The sequence below is a fragment of the Etheostoma spectabile genome, chromosome 12 (assembly GCF_008692095.1).
Source record: "Etheostoma spectabile isolate EspeVRDwgs_2016 chromosome 12, UIUC_Espe_1.0, whole genome shotgun sequence".
NCBI lineage: Eukaryota > Metazoa > Chordata > Actinopteri > Perciformes > Percidae > Etheostoma > Etheostoma spectabile.
The window spans coordinates 19,422,017-19,443,648 of NC_045744.1; the positions used below are offsets into that span (position 1 = coordinate 19,422,017).

General features: G+C 40.4%; 1 protein-coding gene across 17 annotated transcripts in view; it reads left to right on the plus strand.

The window, feature by feature from the left end:
- The window catches only part of LOC116698939 (catenin delta-2), a 177,783-nt gene that overhangs the window by 136,433 nt on the left and 19,718 nt on the right, over positions 1-21,632 (plus strand). For all 17 annotated transcript variants that reach the window (XM_032531198.1, XM_032531203.1, XM_032531199.1 and 14 more), the window contains 3 exons: positions 17,535-17,721; positions 19,895-20,012; positions 21,011-21,193. In XM_032531198.1, the coding sequence (XP_032387089.1) occupies positions 17,535-17,721; positions 19,895-20,012; positions 21,011-21,193 (488 nt within the window). The remainder of the gene's footprint in view (positions 1-17,534; positions 17,722-19,894; positions 20,013-21,010; positions 21,194-21,632) is intronic.

The window sequence follows — 21,632 nt, forward strand, 5'->3', positions numbered from 1 at the left end:
GCTATTTGCCCGGACACATACGTGTTGTTTGATTTGTCCTCAGATGGGGGCAGTTTGCGAATAGGGGGCAAGTGGAAATGCTTGTACTCCAACTTGAGCTTCCTCAGGTTATCTGTAAGGCTTTTGTTCTCCTCTTCCAATTCCTTGTTCTTTGCCTCGTACGCCGTGACGAATGCACGTGATGCCATTAACTCTTTTGTCAAGTGTCTGTTATGCCTCTGACACTCTTGGTACTTTTGTATTGCGTCATCTGGCCGCCGTGCCAACTTGCAGTTCAGATCCTCAATCTCCTTTTTCTTTTTCAGATTTTGTCCACTTATGTTTTTCAAAGAGAGCAAGTACTGTCTCTGCTGGTTGAACAACAGTTATACAATGGTAGTCTGATTTCCCGTTTTACACCTAGTTCTCTCTCGGCGTGAACTAGCTGTATGCCGCAGCAGTATTGTGTCTTTGGCGTTATGCTCAAGCTGAAGTCTCTTGATCTGCGGCCTGAGAGACTTGACTGTCTCTGCATATTCCCTGACCGTTTCTTCTAGCTTGGCCTTCTCGGCATCCTGGAGGTTGAGCATCCGTGTTTGCTGCACAGCTTGTTTGTTGTACTGCTGCACCTCGAGTTCCAACTTCTCCTTCTCTGCTGCAATCTTGGCCAATTTCTTCTCTGCCAGCTGATGGGCCTTATCAGCAGAAACTATGGAAAGCGTCTGTGCCATCTTTGTTTCTGCCAGCTGCTCTCTCACGGTTTCCAGCTGGTATCTCAGAGAATCCAAATGAATCTTTACCTTGACCAGCTCTGTGGTATTTAAATCGGCTTCACGGCACTTGCCTTTCAGTTTTGTACGCAGTTTTCGAATTGTTTTGCTCATCCTATCCATTTCCGTCTGAGCCTTGAAGAAATTTTCCGTGATGAGTTTTTTCTCAGTCCTGATACTCTCGATCTGGATTATTAGCCGTCTTTGCTGGGTATCTGACTCAGTAATCAGATTTTTAACATTCATAATCTCGATGTCTTTGGCCATAGTGTGCTTCCTGAGCTCTCTCTGCTTATTTTGGAGTTTAATTTTGAGTCCACTGCAACTGTTGAGTTCATTTTCCAAATTTTCAATGATTTTACGCTGTTTCTCTGCCTCTTTTTTTTGATTTTCAAAATTCACTTCTAGGGATTTATTTTGTTGCTGCACAATGTCCATATCGTATTCCACGTTCTTAAACGAAACAGTCAATTCCTCATTCTTGCTTGTCAGCATCGCAATCTCTTTTGAAAATAAATGATTTTCTTTCTTATAGATGTCCTTTTGTTTTTTGTATCTTATAAGTTCATTCAGTTGTCTCTCGCATTGTCCTTGTACTGTCTTAAATCTGTTTTTAAAAGACTTCAACTTTTCTACATTGTCTTTCCAATGGTTTGCAGATAATCTCACTGTATTTAACTCCTCTGTCATAAAATTGATATCTTTGTCCTTCTTTAGCAACAGTTGGTTCTGTTCTTCAATTTTTTTGAGGGCATAACGTTTATTCCCAGTCAACTCCTGGACCTGATGACGCAACTTATGCACACGCAAGATCAATTCTTTTTTGTCCGTCTCTGTGTTGATTAACTTTTCAATCTCCTTCTCCTTCTGCTCCCTGAACATCTTCTCCACAGAGAATTTGTTCAGATATTCCTGAGACTCCTTTGTGAGAAGCGCAATTACCATCTCTGAATTATTCCTCTCATCAGCCCTGTTGGTCTTTTCGTCCAAAAGTTCAGTTTTGACATTGTTTAGTTCTTGTCTTAACTTTTCTACATGCCTGTCCTTGCGAGCAATTACCTTTGTGAGTGTAATAACCTCATTCTGTTCTCTTTTTAAGGCAATATCTGCTGCAACTAGTTTGGCGAGCCTTTTTTTCTGCTCTGTGTTTTGGTCCATTAGCCGTTGCTCGTTAAGTTTTACCCTGGAAAGTTCACTCTTTAGTTTTTCTATTTTCATAGCTTTAGTTTCACTGTTTTCTTTCGGCTTCATTGTGTTTGTCTGTTTCGTATATTCAATGGATACTACAAAAGTCTTTCCCCGTTATTCTCTGTGTGACTGGAATTGCATTAATAAGCAACAGATACCTGGGTAGATGTTTACCTGCTGTCAGCTGTCTTTCTCATGCACTCCAGCCCAAGGAAACTAAATGTAAGGTAATTAAAGCATATACGCATAGTTTCCTGCAAAAGGGAAATAAACTAGGACACATTCAGCATGTTTAAGTAACAAAAATTTGAAATGATCTCAAAACAAGGTACTCCTACAATAAAAGGTTGGAGGTACTCCAACATAAAACTGAAATGGGATGCTATGACACTGGATGCACCTTAAATAAAAACAGTGGTGATGTCATGACATTCAAATGATGTCATCATCAAGATTAAAGGCATGAAAGGCAAGAGATGATGCTAGACTTTTTGATGGGTTGTGATGATGTAACCTCCAACCAGGACCGGTTCTAGCCCTTTGGTTGCCCTAGGTGATATTGAGTTTTCCCCCAATACATTTGACACCCTAGGCAATTGCCTAGGTCGCCTATAGCAATCGCCATAGCAATCGTTTGCTTACCTTTTTGCAGTAATTTAAAGTGGCAAGCCTTAAGATTTCAGTTCTGGCTGGTTTAGAATTTCTATTTGAGAGGAAACAATGGAATTGTGCTGAGAGTTTGACAGTCTGGAGCATAGAAATAGAATGCATCTCCAGAGCTATGCACAGGTTACCATGGTTACGCATCTTCAGGCAAAGAGGCTTTCAGGAAGTGACGTGGTAATTACAGCTCAGTGCGTCTACATACTGTTTATTCACAGTACCACAAAAGTATGCTGAATAGTAGATAATATTAAGTATGTAATGCATAGTATGCAATTTTGGACGCAACGCTTGAATTATCCATTCTGAGGAATATTTCCTGCTCTTGAACCTTTCTTTTTAAAACTATTTATTTATTTATTTAAATAAAGCATTTAAATATGATGAGAACTGACTATCAACAGATACACCTGTTAACGTAATGTGTATTAACAGTAATACAAAATGTAATATACACCACACTGACTCTGTTCATTTTTATTTAGATATGTTTATGTATATTTTTATTGAAATGCTGGTTGAGCTTGAAGATAAAAAATAAAATGGGCATCCAGTACCCAGCTCTGCAGCAAAACTCAGAGCCTACATTACAATGGCGTCAGCAAAGGGAATGAGCAACAGCATTTCTGGAGCTCTGTAGTATGAAATATTAAAATTGTACATTACTTTTGCAAGATATCATATGAACCGTTGCATGAGGATACGTTGTTCATATCTATGCACGATCAATGCAGAGAAAATTTACTCTCTCCTAGCATTTATGGCACAGTGTCCATTTGTTTAATCTAAGAATTAAAATGTTAAAGGTCCCATGGCATGAAAATTTCACTTCATGAGGTTTTTTAACATTAATTTGCATTCCCCCAGCCTGCCTATGGTCCCCCAGTGGCTAGAAATGGTGATAGGTGTAAACCGAGCCCTGGGTGTCCTGCTCTGCCTTAGAGAAAATGAAAGCTCAGATGGGCCGATCTGGAATCTTGCTCCTTGTGACGTCATAAAGAGCAAGATTACCTCCCCTTCCTCTGATTTGCTCGCCCACAGAATTTAGCCCACCCATGAGAAAGCGAGAGACAACATGGTTTTCAAACGAGCAAAGTGGAAGTTGGTCAAGGCCACACCCCCAGCCTCCACCTTGCCCCCCTCTCTCTCCTCCTCAAAAGCTGCAGACTCAGAAATGGCACATACTAAAGAAAGCTCATTGTGGGACTGACTCTAGTGGCTGTAATTCGACACCAAGGCTGAATTTTGTGAAAGAGACTTCAGATACAGTGTTAGGGGACCACTAATGTCTATACAAAAGCAGCATGTCATGGGACCCTTAAGGGTTGTATAACAATGCTTTTCTGCAACACATTTTCTGACTTAATGTCACAAATGACTTAATGTCACAAAGTTGACTGTGGCTTAGCCAGAGTAAGTTAAGAGCATGAGGAAGACCCAGAGATAACATATAGTAGACCTTCTCATTTAACTTTTGGTAAGACACCAAACAAGCTAACAAAATCCTTCCTTTTAAAAGTTCAGTTTGGGAAAAACAGTATGAGAAGTCTTTCATAGCAGCATTCTTTGACACACAGATGTGGAAATCAAGGTCAGCTACAATTATTATGTGTCACATGATATGTCAAGGTTATCAAAAACCCAGCATGCCTTCTTGGCCCTCTTGAGCAGCAGATAAGATGAGACGGGGAGAAGACACATGACAGGCCCAGCTAATTACCGCCATGAAGCCAGAAGCTAGTTATTTAGAAACTTCTTCTGACCACAAACACTGACACTGCCGCCTTAGCACCCCGCATAAACACACCGAGTCCAAACTGCTGACGGAGATAAGACTGATTTGTCGAGGTGGCTTAGATGCACACGCACACAAACACACAAAAGAACAAAGTCATACAAACCCACAAAGACAGATAACAGAAGCTGTAATTACACAGTCTGTGTTCAGCCGAGGGTGAACAACACGGCAGAGAGGACGTCTTATTGCACACAGATCTAAGGATAGGATGTTTTACCTATTACAGCTATAATTACAACTATAGAGGAGAAGGGTAGATATGTGCAGATGTGACTAGAGGTATACACTCTCAAATGCACACATATAATTATATGAGCATATACATTAGGACATTATCACTTTGAAAGATGAAGGTCAACAACAATTATGCTGTGTTGCATCTTCCTCAAGGTTATCACAAGTGTTTGTGTGTTTAACCACTCAAGACATAAAGTGGTTTGAAGCGAAAGGGGAGGATTTGCCTCTTGCCATCTCTCTCTTTTTTGTGTGTGTGTGTGTGTGTGTGTGTGTGTGTGTGTGTGTGTGTGTGTGGGGTGTGTGTGTGTGTGTGTGTGGTGTGTGTGTGTGTGTGTGTGTGTGTGTGTGTGTGTGTGTGTGTGTGTGTGTTTGGGAAAGTCTCCAGAGAGGGAGTGCTTTTGTCTATTCAACGGACAGTTCTCTCTTTTTGTGTGTGTGTGTGTGTGTGTGTGTGTGTGTGTGTGTGTGTGTGTGTGTGTGTGTGTGTGTGTGTGTGTGTGTGTGTGTGTGTGTGGGTGTGGTGTGTGTGTGTGTGTGTGGGTGTGGCGACTGGCAAAAAGAGTGAACAGTAATTGGTAGGCAGGAGGAAACTCGCTCCATTTTCTCGGTTGGCTAGTCACTGTATCTGGAATTCAGGTGATTAAAAAGCAGCAGAGAGGTGCAGTGGAAATGTGTGTAAGTGATTTACTCCCTTTAGTACTTCTCTTTTAAAGTTATTCTCATTTCTAAATAAATGACTGCACTGTGTCGCAATAAATTAGAGTTTATGTTTTGAAATATTAGACAAGTAGCACATAGCAAGCCATGTGGACAAAAAGCGAGGTGTGTTTACATTACTATTATTGTCATTATTTTTAACGTTATTATGACTTATTGCTTGGCAGTTTTGACAGTCTGGTCATTTGCCATCACCATATCTAGACCCATAAAAGAGAGACAGCTAATGCCAACTCAACCTTTACAATAATGTGGGATGAACACAGCACAGAGGCTGCCATTGAGATCAACAGTGTGGTTCCGGAAGTGCAAACTCCAATTAATTTTACTATTATTAAGCCTAAGGATTTTTATTATTAGCCATAATGTCTAAACCATCCCAAGTAGCCTTACCACGAGCTACCAGAAGTGAAATAATGGTTTATGCTTCTGTAGAAGCCACAAGTACGTATAACGTCAACCTTGTTTAAGAAAAACATGTTTTATTTGCGATGTCATGGAGTACCACCATAGACAGTTAAAGAAGTGGACCAACAGATCCCGTTGTTCTGGACAGAGACCAGTGAAGGAAAATAGAATCACTCAGAATCACCAACTGAGCTTTACAACGTGATTGTGACCTAGGCAACGGGTCTGAAAGTTGTAAGTCTTCTGGTAGCTGTGCCAAGAGAAATCTCCATCCTTCCCAATCAGCAGAGATGGAGAGCGTAGGTATATGTTATGAGATAACATAGGCACAGTAGGGCTGCACAAATAATCAAATGTTAATTACGATTTTGACTTCCCACGATCAAATTTACGCGTCAGTTCATAGAACGCTCCGTTTTTTTTTTTGCAAAGCCCATCTACCGCCCCGTAAACCACTGTCTGATCATGTGCCAGTCAGAGGTGTTCCCTGCATCGCGCAGCTTAGTTTCAAGATGTAGACCGTCACAGAGGACAGAGTAACGGAAGGAAAATTCAACAGATAGCAGTTGTTTGTACGTCGGTCTCAAGGTTTACCAGTTTACCAGTGAACGCAACATTTTGTCCCGTCTGTGTTGTTATTCAGACAACAGCAGTGACCAGTGCTAGTCGGTGGCGGCACTAGTTAGCGTCTGTTAGCTCACAGGAGTAACATTTTTCCTCTAAATGGATATGGTTTAATTTTGCGTTACATGACCCATTTCTTCTGTAAAGCCGTGCCTGTGTTGGATCTCTCTACTCTAACTCCTCTTACTCTCCGTGCAGCCCGGCCACACAGCGCCGGCCCCACTTCTGACATTTGTCTACAGTTTTAATTGTTGTATACTGTTAAGCATGAGAGGCAAACGTGTATTTGTACCAGTGTTTCCTTTGGTAACTCTGCTATCGCGGCCGCCACGACGAAGAACACAGAAGAAGTTATTGAATGCAACTAACATCAGTTTGTAGAGTAATAGCGTGTGAGACGGAGCTTGCTGTACCTGCAAAAGACGTGACCCATGGCCAGAATATCATAGTTCATGAAAATGCAGCGCAGTGACGATACAGACATTTCATACACACAATGTGTGTATCCGCCGTTCGACCCGTGCTGGACCCATTCATAATGAGTCAGCCGTCTTTCTGTGAGTAGCACTCCCTCTCTCTCCCTAGCTCTTTTAATCAGTTATTGTTGAAAAGAAGTGAAGGAGCTTTCTCAGAGATACATTAAAAAAAATATATGTATCCTACGCCATTTATTGTAGATAGCTAATTAAGTGTATTGCAGTAGTAAGTCTATACAATATACAACTTCAACATAAGACTGTAACATAATATAGATGTGAAAGCAGTTTTACAGCCTATGTGACAATAAAATTTGTTTTGGTTAAAATCAACAAATAATCGTGAGAATAATCGTAATCACAATATTGATCAAAAATGATCGTGATTATCATTTTGGCCATAATCGTGCAGCCCTAGACACAGGCTATTTATTGCTAACTAACATTAACAATTAAAGGTAAACAGCTATTGGAACCCCAAACTGTTTGCGTGCTTTTCCTGACAATACGGGAATTTGTTGACTATGCGACGGTAAGTCCATCTAAAGGGGCGCTATGCAGTTTTGGTAATTGCTTTGGTGTTTTCTCGTTTTTGCTTGCATGTTTCTCTATAGAGCGCCCCCTACAGCTTCAGAAGAGATATTTGGCAGCTCCTATGTTTACTTGTGTCTGACTCCTTGCTCGGTCAGTCTGCCGTTTCCTCTTTCTCTGTTCTTCCAACACTGCTTTCCTAGCTTTCTGCTTTTTGTTTGCTGGCTCAGCAATGACAATAGTGTGAAAAACTCCATTGCTACCTTGTTCTTAGCTAGTTTGTTCCCCAATGGGGGCGTGTAGGCCTATGTGTGCAGTGCCGTGAAGCAATTCGTTGCGAGACCTGATATTACGCGATACTTCCTGATGCTGAGGCCGGCGGCAACGCCGGCCCAAAAGTTGCAGGGGTGGTTTTCTGCTCACAGGCGCTAGTGTATAGCGAGATGACCACCATTCAACCTGAGATTGTGGGATTGTGTTTCGTTGTGCAGATTGACATCAAGCTGTTTGTGATTGCCATGCATGCATTTTCAGCAAATATCTGTACCGTTCTATTATATATGGCGTATACTATAAAACATCACTACTGTTTGATGTGTTTCTCAATTGTTTCGTTTTTAAATGGGGTTCAGTTTAAAGGAACACGTCGACTTACTGGGACTTTAGCTTATTCACCGTTACCCACAGAGTTAGTCAAGTCAATACATACCTTTCTCACATACCTTTCTAACATGTTCCTATTTATATCTTGTGATATATATATATTGTGATGTAATATAGTCACAGCGTGTACAGATAACAAGGTCACATGACACACAGCCATCTTCTAATCGCATACAAACTGAGAACCATATTCTCAGAAAAGCAGTGCTACTTGGGCGGAGTGATTACATAGACAGTTAAAGAAATAGTGATTAATGCAACACCGTAATGATGTTCTGCTGTTAACCCTCATGTTGTCCTTTGGTCAAATTTACCCGTTTTCCTATATCAATTTTCTTTTAACTACCCAATTGTAATTATCCAAAATATGATTGATTCCAATCCAATGATTCTTTGGCAAGTACAAATCTCTACTTTCATTAATTTTTGGGGTGTCAATTTTATAGCATGGTATAAGTGGTTTTGAAATAGTACTGAGTAAAGTTGACATATGAAAATGACAAAACATTGAAAAAAAGCGGCAAAAGTGTTGAAAAAAGAGACAAATACGTAAGAAAAGGTTAAAAACATCTATATAAGCATCAACAACAATGTTGATTTTCAATTTTGACGGGAAGATAACACAAGGGTTATGAACAACAAAACAGTTAAAGTTTCTCTCAAGTTCCTTGTCATGCAATTGTATTTAATTAGAAAAATGCAAAGCCATTGTACGTCAACTGGGTCCCAAGCTGAAGTGGCAGGCTGAGCTTTTTGACTCATCTAAAAAAAGTAGATATGAATATAGGTCAGTTCATTTATGGTCGGTTTCTTGCACATGCCATTGCAAAAGATGAACCTCTGCTGTTACATTTAGACAATCCCTTGTCCTGCAACTTACAGTGTAACTTGGTGTTTATGTATGTGTTGTGATTTGGCTGCTACCTTGGCCAGGTCTCTCTTGTGAAAGAGATTCTGAATCTCAATGGGACTTCCTGGTTAAATAAAGGATTAATAATAATAAAAAAACTTACAGTACATGCAGGTGGTGGAGGCTATGACGTCTGCTGCCCTGAAGGGAAGACACACACACACACACACACACACACACACACACACACACACACACACACACACGTCAGAACAGTCATATTATATGCACCAGGTTGAATGTAGTTCCATGGCAGGAAATGTGTTTCCTAAATGCATTCATAATGTTAACTTACGGACAGGGATTCCAGACACACGCCCCATAATGGAATGCTTTCTTGTATGTTTAACGGATTCATCTGAAACAAAAGACCATACTATTTGTACTGATTGCAAAAAGAATATCTGAATGTATACAGTCAGTGTAAGCATTGTATGTGACAGGATTTCTGCATTGTAGCCCAGAGACTTTGCTCTCTGGTGTCGCACTAACTGCCTACAGCTCAACACCTCTAAGACGAAGGAGCTGGTTGTTGACTTTGGGAGGTCTGGTCCTGCTAGAGGGAGTTGAGGTGGAGGCAGTTGAATCATACAAATACCTCTGGCTGTGGCTGGACAGCAAACTGGACTGGACAACACACAGCAGCCACCTATACAGGAAGACACAGAGCAGGCTGTACTTTCTGAGGAGGCTGTGCTCCTTTAACATCTGCAGCAAACTGCTGTGGATGTTTTCCCAGTCTGTGGTCACCAGTGTCCTCTTCTACACTGTGGTGTGCTGGGGGGGCAGCATATCGAAGAAGGACACCCACAGCTGGATAAATGATAGGCGGGCCGGCTCTGTGGTCGGCATGAAGCTGGACTCACTGGTGACGGTGGCAGAGAGGAGGACATGGACAAACTGCGGGGACATACTGAAAATGCAGCCACCCCTGACACCGTCATCAGCACCAGAGGAGGGTTCAGGGAAGGCCGCCCCTTCCAAGTGCCGGACCAACAGACTAAAGGACTCCTTTGTCCTCAGCCATCAGACTCTCAACTCCTCACTAGGGGGAGGGGAAAAATAGGGCAGAGAGGACAATACATACATACATCATACATATAAATACATTACATACAACATAATACATACAACAACTACATACAAATACATGCACCCCCTGGACTTAAATTCAATCTGGTCACTGTATCACTTTAACACTGGACCAAACGCTGACACATTAATAATAATTTTATGGTCTTTTCTTTTTTATTTGACAAAGGGTTTCCCTTATTGCGTTTATAGTATTATTTTTATTTTGTTGTCTTATACTGTCTATCTATTTTTATTTCTTTTTTGCTAAAAATGCGCTGGAACTTTCAATTTCCTCGCGGGAGTCATCCCAAAAGGATTAATAAAGAAGCTAAGTCTAATGGGGAGACAGAGCATCCACAGAAATGCAAGGGTTATTTTGAAAAGCCAGATTGCAGCAGTGTAACTACACATATTTAAAACCCTTGCGTATGCTTTCCCTTCACTCAGCTTGCCGATAAACGCTAAAGGGCGTTGCAAGATGGCCACGATAAACCCTGCCTAAAAGGACTTTTGATTGTATGGCTTTATTTAGTACTGTACACTAAAAACTAATTAAAAAGGACCGCGAAAAAAAAGGATTATTTGTAACATAAACGAAGCATGTGAACCAAACGACCAAAAACTACAATGTGACAAAGCAGATACGACATGCACAGCGGCAAACAATGCAGATATATGCAATCCATTAAAGCACAACTCTCGCTCGCCTTTGAATGGGAGAGCTAGGGGGCCCTTCTATGATAGCATCAAAATCAACTTTTTTAAAACACTAAGAAGGCTCGACACAGCAGGAAACTGCTCAAGTCTCCCCTGGGGCTAAACACATGAACCAGCACTGAGAAAACTCATTTGTGCCAAAAGAGTTTACTAAAAAGAAAAGATTTAGCAACCTCACTGCTGGACTAGCTTTGCATTGCAAGATGGCGAAGAGTAGAAAAACTCTATAAAGTTCACTTCAGCCAAACATTTTTTTTGTCAACCTGATCAGAACCGGAATACAAACAAAGCCCTTCGTGAGTTGTGAAGTGTGCAGCGTGGTCGGCCCGCAGCTTTGTCTTCATTTTCTTATTGTAAAAATGTTATATTGATGATTCTGTTTTAAGTATTTCACTAAGACAGTAAAAAAACGAAGTCAAGCACAAAAGTATTTTTTTAAGCTAAATTGATACCACCCTTAAAAAAAATAGATTCCTTGCTATGCTGTTTATCTTACTTCGATTTATAAGTCCAATCATTTGGTGAATCTAAATCAAGGGGACAGCAAACCTTTATGCTACTTCAAAAACTCAGAACAACCAAAAAAAACCAAACGGGGAAAATGTGTGAAGGTACGGCGCAACCGCAGGAGAACGGTTACAGGGTGGGTTTTTTAACGTTTAGAGAACGTTTTAACCCGGAGGAAACGTTCCCTAAACGTTAGTTTTTGGTTTGATTCGAACTAACCTTTAGAGAACCATAAACTAACGTTTATGGTTTTAACTAGTTTAAATGATGAAAAAGTAAAGTTTACTTTCCCCAGATAACTGTAGAATTTTTTTTTTTCAAAGAAATGCTTCTAAAATTAAGAAAAACAACTAAATTTTGGCTGATCCTGGAACATTACCTTTAGTGTGGCACATGTCCGGAAAAGGGGCGGGGACACATGATTTTGTGGGTATGTGAAGTCATCAAATGAATACCACTTAAAAAAAAAAGACCATTTACACAATTAAACAAAAAACAATGCATTTATATTTTTTCTTGTGAAAAACACTAAGAAAAAAAATAATAATAATAATAATAAAAATAATAATAATAATAATAAAACATGCAAACTCCACAAGAAAGGCCTTTGGAGGATTTTAACCCCAGGAGCCCTTTTTGTGAAAAGTCGATGCTAGCCACTGAGTCACAGTGCTGTCCCAAAAGGTAACCTAACCAATTCACTAATCATGCCTTTAAACCCAACCAATAAAGGCAATGAACATAGCCTATCACAGGTAGTGTTGGCGGGTCACACTTCCCATCCTTTGGGAGGAACTTTACCTGTGTTTACGGAGATGGATCATTGAGGTGGAGGGGTGGCCTGATTTGTCTTCCTTTGCACTGGAAACTATTTGGGGATGGGGGGAAGGGGGGTGCACTTCATCTTGCCTTCTTTGGAATTAGTGGGGAAGCGAATATGGGCTAGTTGGTTTTGCTATTTTCCCGGACACATCGTGTTGTTTGATTTGTCTCAGATGGGGGCAGTTTGCGAATAGGGGGCAAGTGGAAAGCGTACTCCAACTTGAGTTCCTCAGGTATCTGTAAGGTTTGTTCCTTCTTCCAATTCCCTTTTTCTTTGCCTGTACGCCGGACGAATGCAGTGATGCATTAATTCTTTTTTCAAGTGTCTGTTCTGCCTAGACACTCTTGGTACTTTGTAATGCGTCATCTGGCCGCCGTGCCAACTTGCAGTTAGATCCCCAAATCCTTTTTCTTTTTCAGATTTTGTCCCCTTATGTTTTCAAAAAGAGCAAGTACTGTCTTGTGGTTGAACAACAGTTTTTACAATGGTAGTCTGATTTCCCGTTTTAACCCCTAGTTCCTCTCGGGTGAATGGTATGCCGCAGAGATGGTTTTTGGGTTTAGTCAAGCTGAAGTCTTTTGATCTGCGCCCTGAGAGACTTGAGTTTTGCATTTTCCCTGGAGTTTCTTTAGTTGGCCTTTTCCGGCCCCTGGAGGTTGAGCTGTTTGCTGACAAGCTTGTCTTTGTATGCTGCCCCGGGTTTCCAATTCTTTCTGCTGAAATCTGGCCAATTTTTTCCTTCCCAGTGAGGGCTATAGAAAAAATATGGAAAGGCGTCCCATCTTTTTTTGGGGAATGCTCCTCAGGGTTTTCAGGGGTATCTCAAGAATCCAAAGAATTTTTCCCTTGCCCAGCTCGTGGTTTTTAATCGGTTTCAGGCCCTTCCCTTTCAGTTTTGTACGCAGTTTTCAAATTGTTTGCTCCATCCATTTCGTCGACCCTTGAAGAAATTTCCGTGAGGAGTTTTTTTCAGCCCTGAATCTCGATCTGGTTTTTACCCGTTTTGCGGGGTATTGACTCATAACAGTTTTTTAAATCATTTCGATGTTTTTGGCCATGTGTGTTTCCTGAGCCTCTCCTTATTTTGGATTTAAATTTGAGCCCCACTGCAACTTTGGTTTCTTTTTTCCAAATTTAAATGTTTTTACGCTGTTTTTTCCCCTTTTTTTTGTTTTTCAAAATTCATTAGGGATTTTTTTTGTTGCGCACAAGTCATTCGTTTTCCCCGCTTAAACGAAACTAACCTCATTTTTGTTGTCAGCATCGCAATTTTTTTAAAAAATAAATGATTTTTTTTTAAGAGCCTTTGTTTTTTGTTTTTTAAAGTCTTTCATTTTTTCTGCTTTGTCCTTGTACTGTTTAAAAATTGTTTAAAAGACTTCAACTTTTAATTGTTTTTCCCAAAGGTTTTGCAGAAAATTACTGATTAACCCCCTCTGTCATAAAATTGTATCTTGCCCTTTTTAGAACAGGGGTTTCGTTCTTCAATTTTTTGGGGGCATACTTTTTTCCCATCAACTCTGGCCCGATGACGAAATTTAGCAACCCCCAAGTCATTTTTTTTTGTCCCCTTGTTGATTAATTTTCAATCTCCTTCCTTTGCTCCCTGAAAAATCTTCCCACAGAGAATTTTTTTCAGATTCCCCGAGACCCTTGGGAGAAGCGAAAAACCCCCTTTGAATTATTCATTTATGCCCTGTGGTTTTTCGTCCAAAAGTTTAGTTTTGACATGTTTTGTTCGGGCTTAACTTTTAATGCCTGTCCCTTTCGAGCAATTACTTGTGAGTGTAAAACTATTCTGTTTCTTTTTGGAATATCTCTGCAATAGTTGGCGAGCCTTTTTTTGCTCTGTGTTTTGGTCCATAGGTTTCTCGTTAAGTTTACCCTGGGAAATTCACTCTTAGTTTTCTATTTTTATAGCTTTTTTTCATTTTCTTTGGTTCATTGTGTTGTCTGTTTCGAATTTTAATGGTACTACAAAAACTTTTCCCCCCCATTCTTGTGTGACGGAAAATTTCTTAATAAGGACGAACCCGGGTAAATGTTTACCTGCGTCAGCGTCTTCTAGACCCCGCCAAGGAAACTAAGTAAGGTAATTAAAGCATTTGATAGTTTCCCGCAAAGGGAAAAACAGGGCACTTTAGCATGTTTAAATTAAAAAAATTTGAAATGATCTCAAAACAAGGTACTCCTACAATAAAAGGTTGGAGGTACTCCAACATAAAACTGAAATGGGATGCTATGACACTGGATGCACCTTAAATAAAAACAGTGGTGATGTCATGACATTCAAATGATGTCATCATCAAGATTAAAGGCATGAAAGGCAAGAGATGATGCTAGACTTTTTGATGGGTTGTGATGATGTAACCTCCAACCAGGACCGGTTCTAGCCCTTTGGTTGCCCTAGGTGATATTGAGTTTTGCGGATGATTGCCCTGCTGATACGGTAGATCTCGGACCTCCTGACAGACACAGAGCCCCGTTTGAGACGCTGCTGAAGCCCAAAACTACGGCAGAAACAGGGACACAAATGTGCAGCAGCTCCTTGGTCTCTGCCGCTGCTCGTCTCTATTTTTGCAGCGAGAGTTGACACTAAGCGATGTCCAGGTCTGCTTCAGAGCTCCGTGTGTTTGAGTGTGACACATAGACTGGAAACGTCACGGGAACTTTGAACTAAATCGTTACTTTGAAGTTTTTCCCCAGTTAGGAAATGATCGACAGTAATCGTCAATTCAATCTAATAATCAGATTGACAAGTAAACGTGTGCCAAAGGGGGCGCTGTAGGATGATCATGTTTAAACATGTTTTATTTTGCTTGTCATTCTAATTCTTTTATTAATGAAAAGTAGACCTAAGGGCAACACAACACCCCCAATACATTTGACACCCTAGGCAATTGCCTAGGTCGCCTATAGCAATCGCCATAGCAATCGTTTGCTTACCTTTTTGCAGTAATTTAAAGTGGCAAGCCTTAAGATTTCAGTTCTGGCTGGTTTAGAATTTCTATTTGAGAGGAAACAATGGAATTGTGCTGAGAGTTTGACAGTCTGGAGCATAGAAATAGAATGCATCTCCAGAGCTATGCACAGGTTACCATGGTTACGCATCTTCAACAGGCAAAGAGGCTTTCAGGAAGTGACGTGGTAATTACAGCTCAGTGCGTCTACATACTGTTTATTCACAGTACCACAAAAGTATGCTGAATAGTAGATAATATTAAGTATGTAATGCATAGTATGCAATTTTGGACGCAATGCTTGAATTATCCATTTTGAGGAATATTTCCTGTTCTTGAACCTTTCTTTTTAAAACTATTATTTTATTTATTTAAATAAATCATTTAAATATGATGAGAACTACTGAAGCATGGATGCCAGATTTGGGCATAACAATACGTAATGGTTAATAATGTACAACAACAAAAAAAGACTGTCATCGTAATGTGTATTAACTTGTTCAGATTATAGTTCCCGGCAACGGGAAGTTTGAGACAATGTTTTCTTCAGTCATAAATTGCAACCCTTAAATCTTTATAAACACGCTCATACAGCACATCATTTGAAAGCTTAAAGTCTCATGATTCCATCAAGCCCACACACAAAGCATAAGGTGACTCACAGCAGTTATGATCACGTTATGAAGTAAAGAAACCCAGAAAGATTTGAGTCTAAATCGAGTGTGTTTTCCTACCTGTCTCCTTGTGTCTTTATTGGGAGGACAGACACGTGGGAGAGATTGACAGTATAAACTTCCAGTTAGAAGTAGAGGTTATGAAACCGGTCTCCCTGTGTAGCCAAAAAGAAGACGAGTTGATTGATACCTAACATGACCAGAAAATTTTAACCCTGTGATGGCTCCAGCTGTGTCAAAGCAAAAAATATGGCCTTCTCATGGCATTTCACCATTTCATCAAATAATAATTACTTATTTCTATAAATTTGTGTATGTAGTTAATTCAGGTATATGTGTGTGAGTGATGTGGATGTGTTTTTGTGTTTGAGAATCTTTATATTTTGCACTTTTTTGGCTTTTTTAGAAATAAGAAATAAGACAAACGCACAGACATATCTGTAGAAATATATTCATATAAAATCCATTTTATAAGTCATTTTTATCTGGATTTTTTCTGTTCTAAGTTGAGACATGTGGCTAGGGTACTATGTTAGTATATAGCCCATGTAATATGCCTACAGTAGTGTTTTTTAATAATTTTACAGATGATTTACTTGGACGGAAATAGATATTCTCTATTCTAACCTCTGTAGATCTGTGTCAGTGAGGCCTAGTGTAACACTGCCACTGGAAACAAAAAGTTGAGAGTTTTAACTTTCCAATGACCTCAAGGTCACCCCAGAGGGCCAAAGTATGTGGGAACTGCATCACTTTTTTTGTGGTAAAAATTTAGGCGAGAAAAGCATGGATAATAAAACTCTGTTCATTTTTATTTATATATACATTTGCATTGAAATGCTGGTTGAAATGCTGGTTGAGCTTGAAGGTAAAAAATAAAATGGCCATCCAGTAGTCAGCTCTGCAGCCCAACCCAGCATTACAATGGCGTCCACAAAGAGAACGAGCAACACCATTTCTGGAGCTCTGTAGCATGGCACCTGGACAGATGCTCCAGGCTAGGCACCAGACCCCTGACAGCCCGGGCCCGTTTCACTTACATTAAAGTGGCTGCTGCTGGTGGTCCACAACTATTATGTGATCATATCTTATTGTTGAGGTGTGTTTGTCCACAAGTACATGTGGGAAATAGTCAACTGATGAACAATTGAAATTAGCAAATTAAAATATAAAAAAACTTTTTTTGACTTAATCGAGATTTGGATATTTTACAGGTGTTTTGTAGGCTAAGTAACTTCAAGCAAACTTCAAACAAACAGTGGCTTTTCCTTTTTTTGTTGGTTTTCCAGCAACGATCGTGTGGCAGACATCATGCACGATACCAGGAACCTGAAACTGAATTAACTAAGTGAAATTCAGTTATCATTAATTACCTGTCGCTATCTTGGTAATGCCTGGATACTTTGGCTAATCCAAAAATAGAGGGGGGGTGTGGATGCGGGCTGATTGAAGCCTATAGTCTATACTCGCCGTCCTGTTTAGCACCACGGCTGGTGTGATCAAATAAAACTAGACAGTCTAGTTTTATCATTCACAGCAGTTGTTTTCCTACTGTTACATGTCAAAATATCTTCCATGAAAAAAGGGCACTAGTGTTGAGAACACACGTTTGAAAGCAGGCTTTTCAGACTGCTGTAAACTGAGTTAGTCAAGTTACTGTCTGTGCTCTCTGCTGTGTTTGATCAAACTGCTCACTAAATATTTCAAATATGTTTGCCCTGGAGTTTTCTGTCTCTCTCCTCATGTCTGCTTCCTCTGTTTTTCATGTTTCTTTGGATTGATTTTCAGTTCATGTCTCCCTACTGCCCTCTTTAGGTGTTTTGTGGAACCTGTCGTCATGTGACGCCCTGAAGATGCCCATAATCCAGGATGCCCTCGCCGTGCTGACCAACGCTGTGATCATCCCCCACTCAGGCTGGGACACCTCCCCACATACACAGGAGGATCGCAAGCTGCACTTACACTCCTCGCAGGTCCTCCGCAACGCCACAGGCTGCCTCAGGTCTGTTTCTCCGATGTTTTTTATTTGTCATCCAACATGTGTAGTTTCTGTCACCACCAGGAGGAATTCTAAGTAAAGACAAAACTGTCTGCGCCATGGTTCTGTATCTATGGTCGGCACATCCAACATCAACATTTTAGCATTAGCGCCAAATTACTTCTCTGCACATTGCTCTAAAAAAATGTGGGCCTCAGTATACTGCAAGTTGAGTTTGTTTTAAACATTTTGAAATGAAAGACATGGGGATCAGTTACATGCAAATACCCTGAAAAAAAGGTAAACTTATGAAGAGAACTATTGGAAGATTAACAGATTTTGCAAGTATTTCAACAGAGAAAGGACAGTCTGCTAATCAGTGTTACACACTCTTTTTCTGTGAAAGCATCTAGGACTTGCTCCAAAAGTCGCCAGATGACGTCAAACACTCAACCTCATCACTTATCATTTTTACAATTTAAGCTCAGTGGTTGTGTCGGCCGACTGCCTGCTGCTCACGGCGCAAGAGGAGAGGCAGAGAGACCTTGTGCTGTAGACAGAAGACCCGTGGAATGTGATTAATCTGAATAGTATGCATTGCAATCAATTAAAATATAATATATCTCGCTTTTCTGAAGTCACCCTTTTTAGAAATCAAGAGGGTCTGTAATGTCACTAAATCTGGAGAGAAACTCACAGAGTCGGCAACGCTGCTGCTAATACAAACTAACTTCAAACAAATAAATAATTCTCCATCATTTCACAACAGTCTTGGTATTTTTAGATAGTAGTCTATTATTTTTACCACTGTACACACAGAGAGCTGACAGACTTAGCTGCATTTAAGATGACTCACCACTTGGCTTTAGAGCTGCTGTGGCTTTTTGTTTTACACTAGAGACATGATGCTAGTCATACAGTGCAGTCTGGAAGTAGTAAACTGTGGCACTTTCTTTTTTTTTTTGTTGATTTTGATGTTCTTCAGCATGTTGGTTGAAAAGAAAAACAGTGACTATAAAAATGTATGTACTAACTGTACTGTATATGAAAGCATTTCAATAGAGTGTGAGAGCATTTCCCTTTCACACTCCTGGATGTGGGAAAAGTGTAGCACAAGTTGACTGAGAAAAGAGTGGGAGCCATCACTACATTTGCATCTCTGTCTGCATTTGTGTGTGTGTGTGTGTGTGTGTGTGTGTGTGTGTGTGTGTGTGTGTGTGTGTGTGTGTGTGTGTGAGAGAGAGTGTCAACACTGTGCATGTGTGTCCATGACTATATTTTTGATATTATACTATATTATACTGCGCATATCTCTCTCTTTCAATAACTATACTGTGTGGTCCATTAACCAACAATTCTCAACCACAAAATTTCTACTCTACCTTCTCTCAGTGAAAACAAACTGGGCCCCTGAGCTTGGGTCCCTTCTAACACTGTATGGGTGTGAAAATGCACACATTTGCAACTGTGTGTATTTTTTGGTGGTGTGGGTGTGATGCAGGAGATAGATTTGTGTGGATCAGCTCCCTAAACTCAAAGGGCTAATTCATCTTTCTCACGCCTCGTTAGGGAATGCTAGAAGTCTGATTAAAGATTGAATATTTCATGGCGGGTTTGGTATATTGCCGGCCACCTGCGCTCTCTCTCTCTCTCTCTCTCTCTCTCTCTCTCTCTCTCTCTCTCTCTCGCTCTCTCTCGTTCTCTCCCTCCCCATTTCCCATTATCCTACTCACTTACTCATTTTTTCTCCCTCCATCCAGTGCTCTGTCTCATCTCGTTTTATTACTCCATTTCTTCTCTCTCCATCATATTATCTATCCTTGTATCATTCTTTTTTCTGTCTCGCCCTGTTTCTGCCTCACTGTCTCTCACTTTCACACACACATCTTCTCCCTTTGCTTACTCACTGCTTGTTTCACTCAATGTGCATATGCTGTTGTGCCAACTAACAGGAACTGCTGAAACTTGTTCTGCTAGAAAGTTGATTTTGAATTATGTGCGTTCAGTTTGCAGATGTGACACAAATTCTACTGTAACGAATTGAGTGCCAATTGGTTCTTTACTGTACTTACAAGATGATTAGAAACACAAAAAGAAGTCTGACTGCTGATCTGCATTCTTTTCTGTTTTTTAAAAAATGGAAACACCTAAGAAAAAAGCTATAAGATGCGTGTGTATGTGTGTGTGTGTGTAACAGGAATGTGAGTTCTGCAGGCGAGGAGGCCCGCAGGAGGATGAGGGAGTGTGAGGGCCTGACAGATGCTCTGCTCTACGTCATCCAGACCGCTCTGGGGAGCAGTGAGATTGACAGCAAGGTACCTTTCTCACACACAGACAACCAACTGCCGTGCACACACACAAAAGTACCTGAACAAGTGTGTGTGTGTGTGTGTGCGTGCGTCCGTGCGTGCATGTTCAAGAACTCAAATTCAAATTGCTTTGTAAAAATGTGTTTCGTGGTGGTTACTATGTAAAGATTATACATCATTTACATGAATATACAATACAGTTGTATGCAAATTCACTTCATCTGTGTCTTGTGAATAAATTGTATATGCATATTAATCTGTTTAAATTATTTACCTGCGGTTTATATGTTAATGTCCAAGGCTGGCAAACTGCAAACTACACACTGTACAAAATAAAAACATGTTGGTAATTTTTATTTATTTTTAGACCTGCAGCGTTTTCTGGATATTTATGGTCAAATCTTCTTCCTGCACTGGCAGATATGCCTTTGCGGAAAAATACATGTAACTATATTACTATTTTAATCAATTAATCATATCTTAAAACGACAAACTACACCACACATCAGACATTTCATACAATTTACTTAATGAATGAGTAAAGCTATAGTACCATACAAAATACCAAGCTTGCAGTTTTTGTTAGTTTTGTGTGTGTGTGTGTGTGTGTGTATGTGTGTGTGTGTGTGTGTGTGTGTGTGTGTGTGTGTGTGTGTGTTCGTTTGTGTGTGTGTGTTTGCGCTTCTATGTGAGCAACCATCTGTATCTGTTTGTGTGCATGCACTTGCATATGTGCTACATAAAGAGATGTGTGTGTTGAAGGTTTTGTGTGTGTGTGTGTGTTTGTGTGTGTGTGTGTGTCAACACTGTGCATGTGTGTCCATGTCTATATTTTTGATATTATACTAGCAGCACTGCGCAGATTGTTTATCTGTGTCTACAGTACGATTTTGAGTTTGTCTGTTTGCCTGATTGCCATCTGTCCCGCCATCATGTCCATCTCTTTTTCTCTCTCCACATCTCTTTCCCATCTCTCTCCCTCCGTCTTTTTTCTTTACAATCAGACCGTAGAGAACTGTGTGTGCATCCTGAGGAACTTGTCGTACCGTCTGGCAGCAGAGACATCTCACAGCCAGCAAGGGGGATCGGAGGAGCTGGACGGTCTGTTATGTGACACCGGCGGTAAGGACGCAGAGAGTTCCGGATGCTGGGGCAAGAAGAAGAAGAAAAAGAAGGGACATGATCAGGTGGGAAAACAGAAAGTTGGAAGAAGGGAATATTTTTAAAGTTCTTACTTTTTGTTCTCGGTCAAATACTTACTGCTGGTGCTTCACGTGAGATAAAACTGGACGGCAGCCTCAGCTGAAGGTTCAGTGAGTTTCTTGTTGTGTTAACTGCAGATCACCATTTAATAATGTGGTGAATTATTATCATGGCTGATGATAATTTGGTGGATTCGTCGTTGTCTAAGGCCATAAACCGTTCTCTGACGAATATCCAGACAAGCTAATGGACTGTGTTTGGTCTTAGCTGAATGCTGTTAACATGTACTTTTTTCTACAAAAAGAGGGTCATATCCCTCAAGAATATTCATAGGGAGCAATGCTAACTTTTGAAGTCGTATCTGTGCACACACACACACACACACACACACACACACACACACACGGGCATTTCCACTGTATG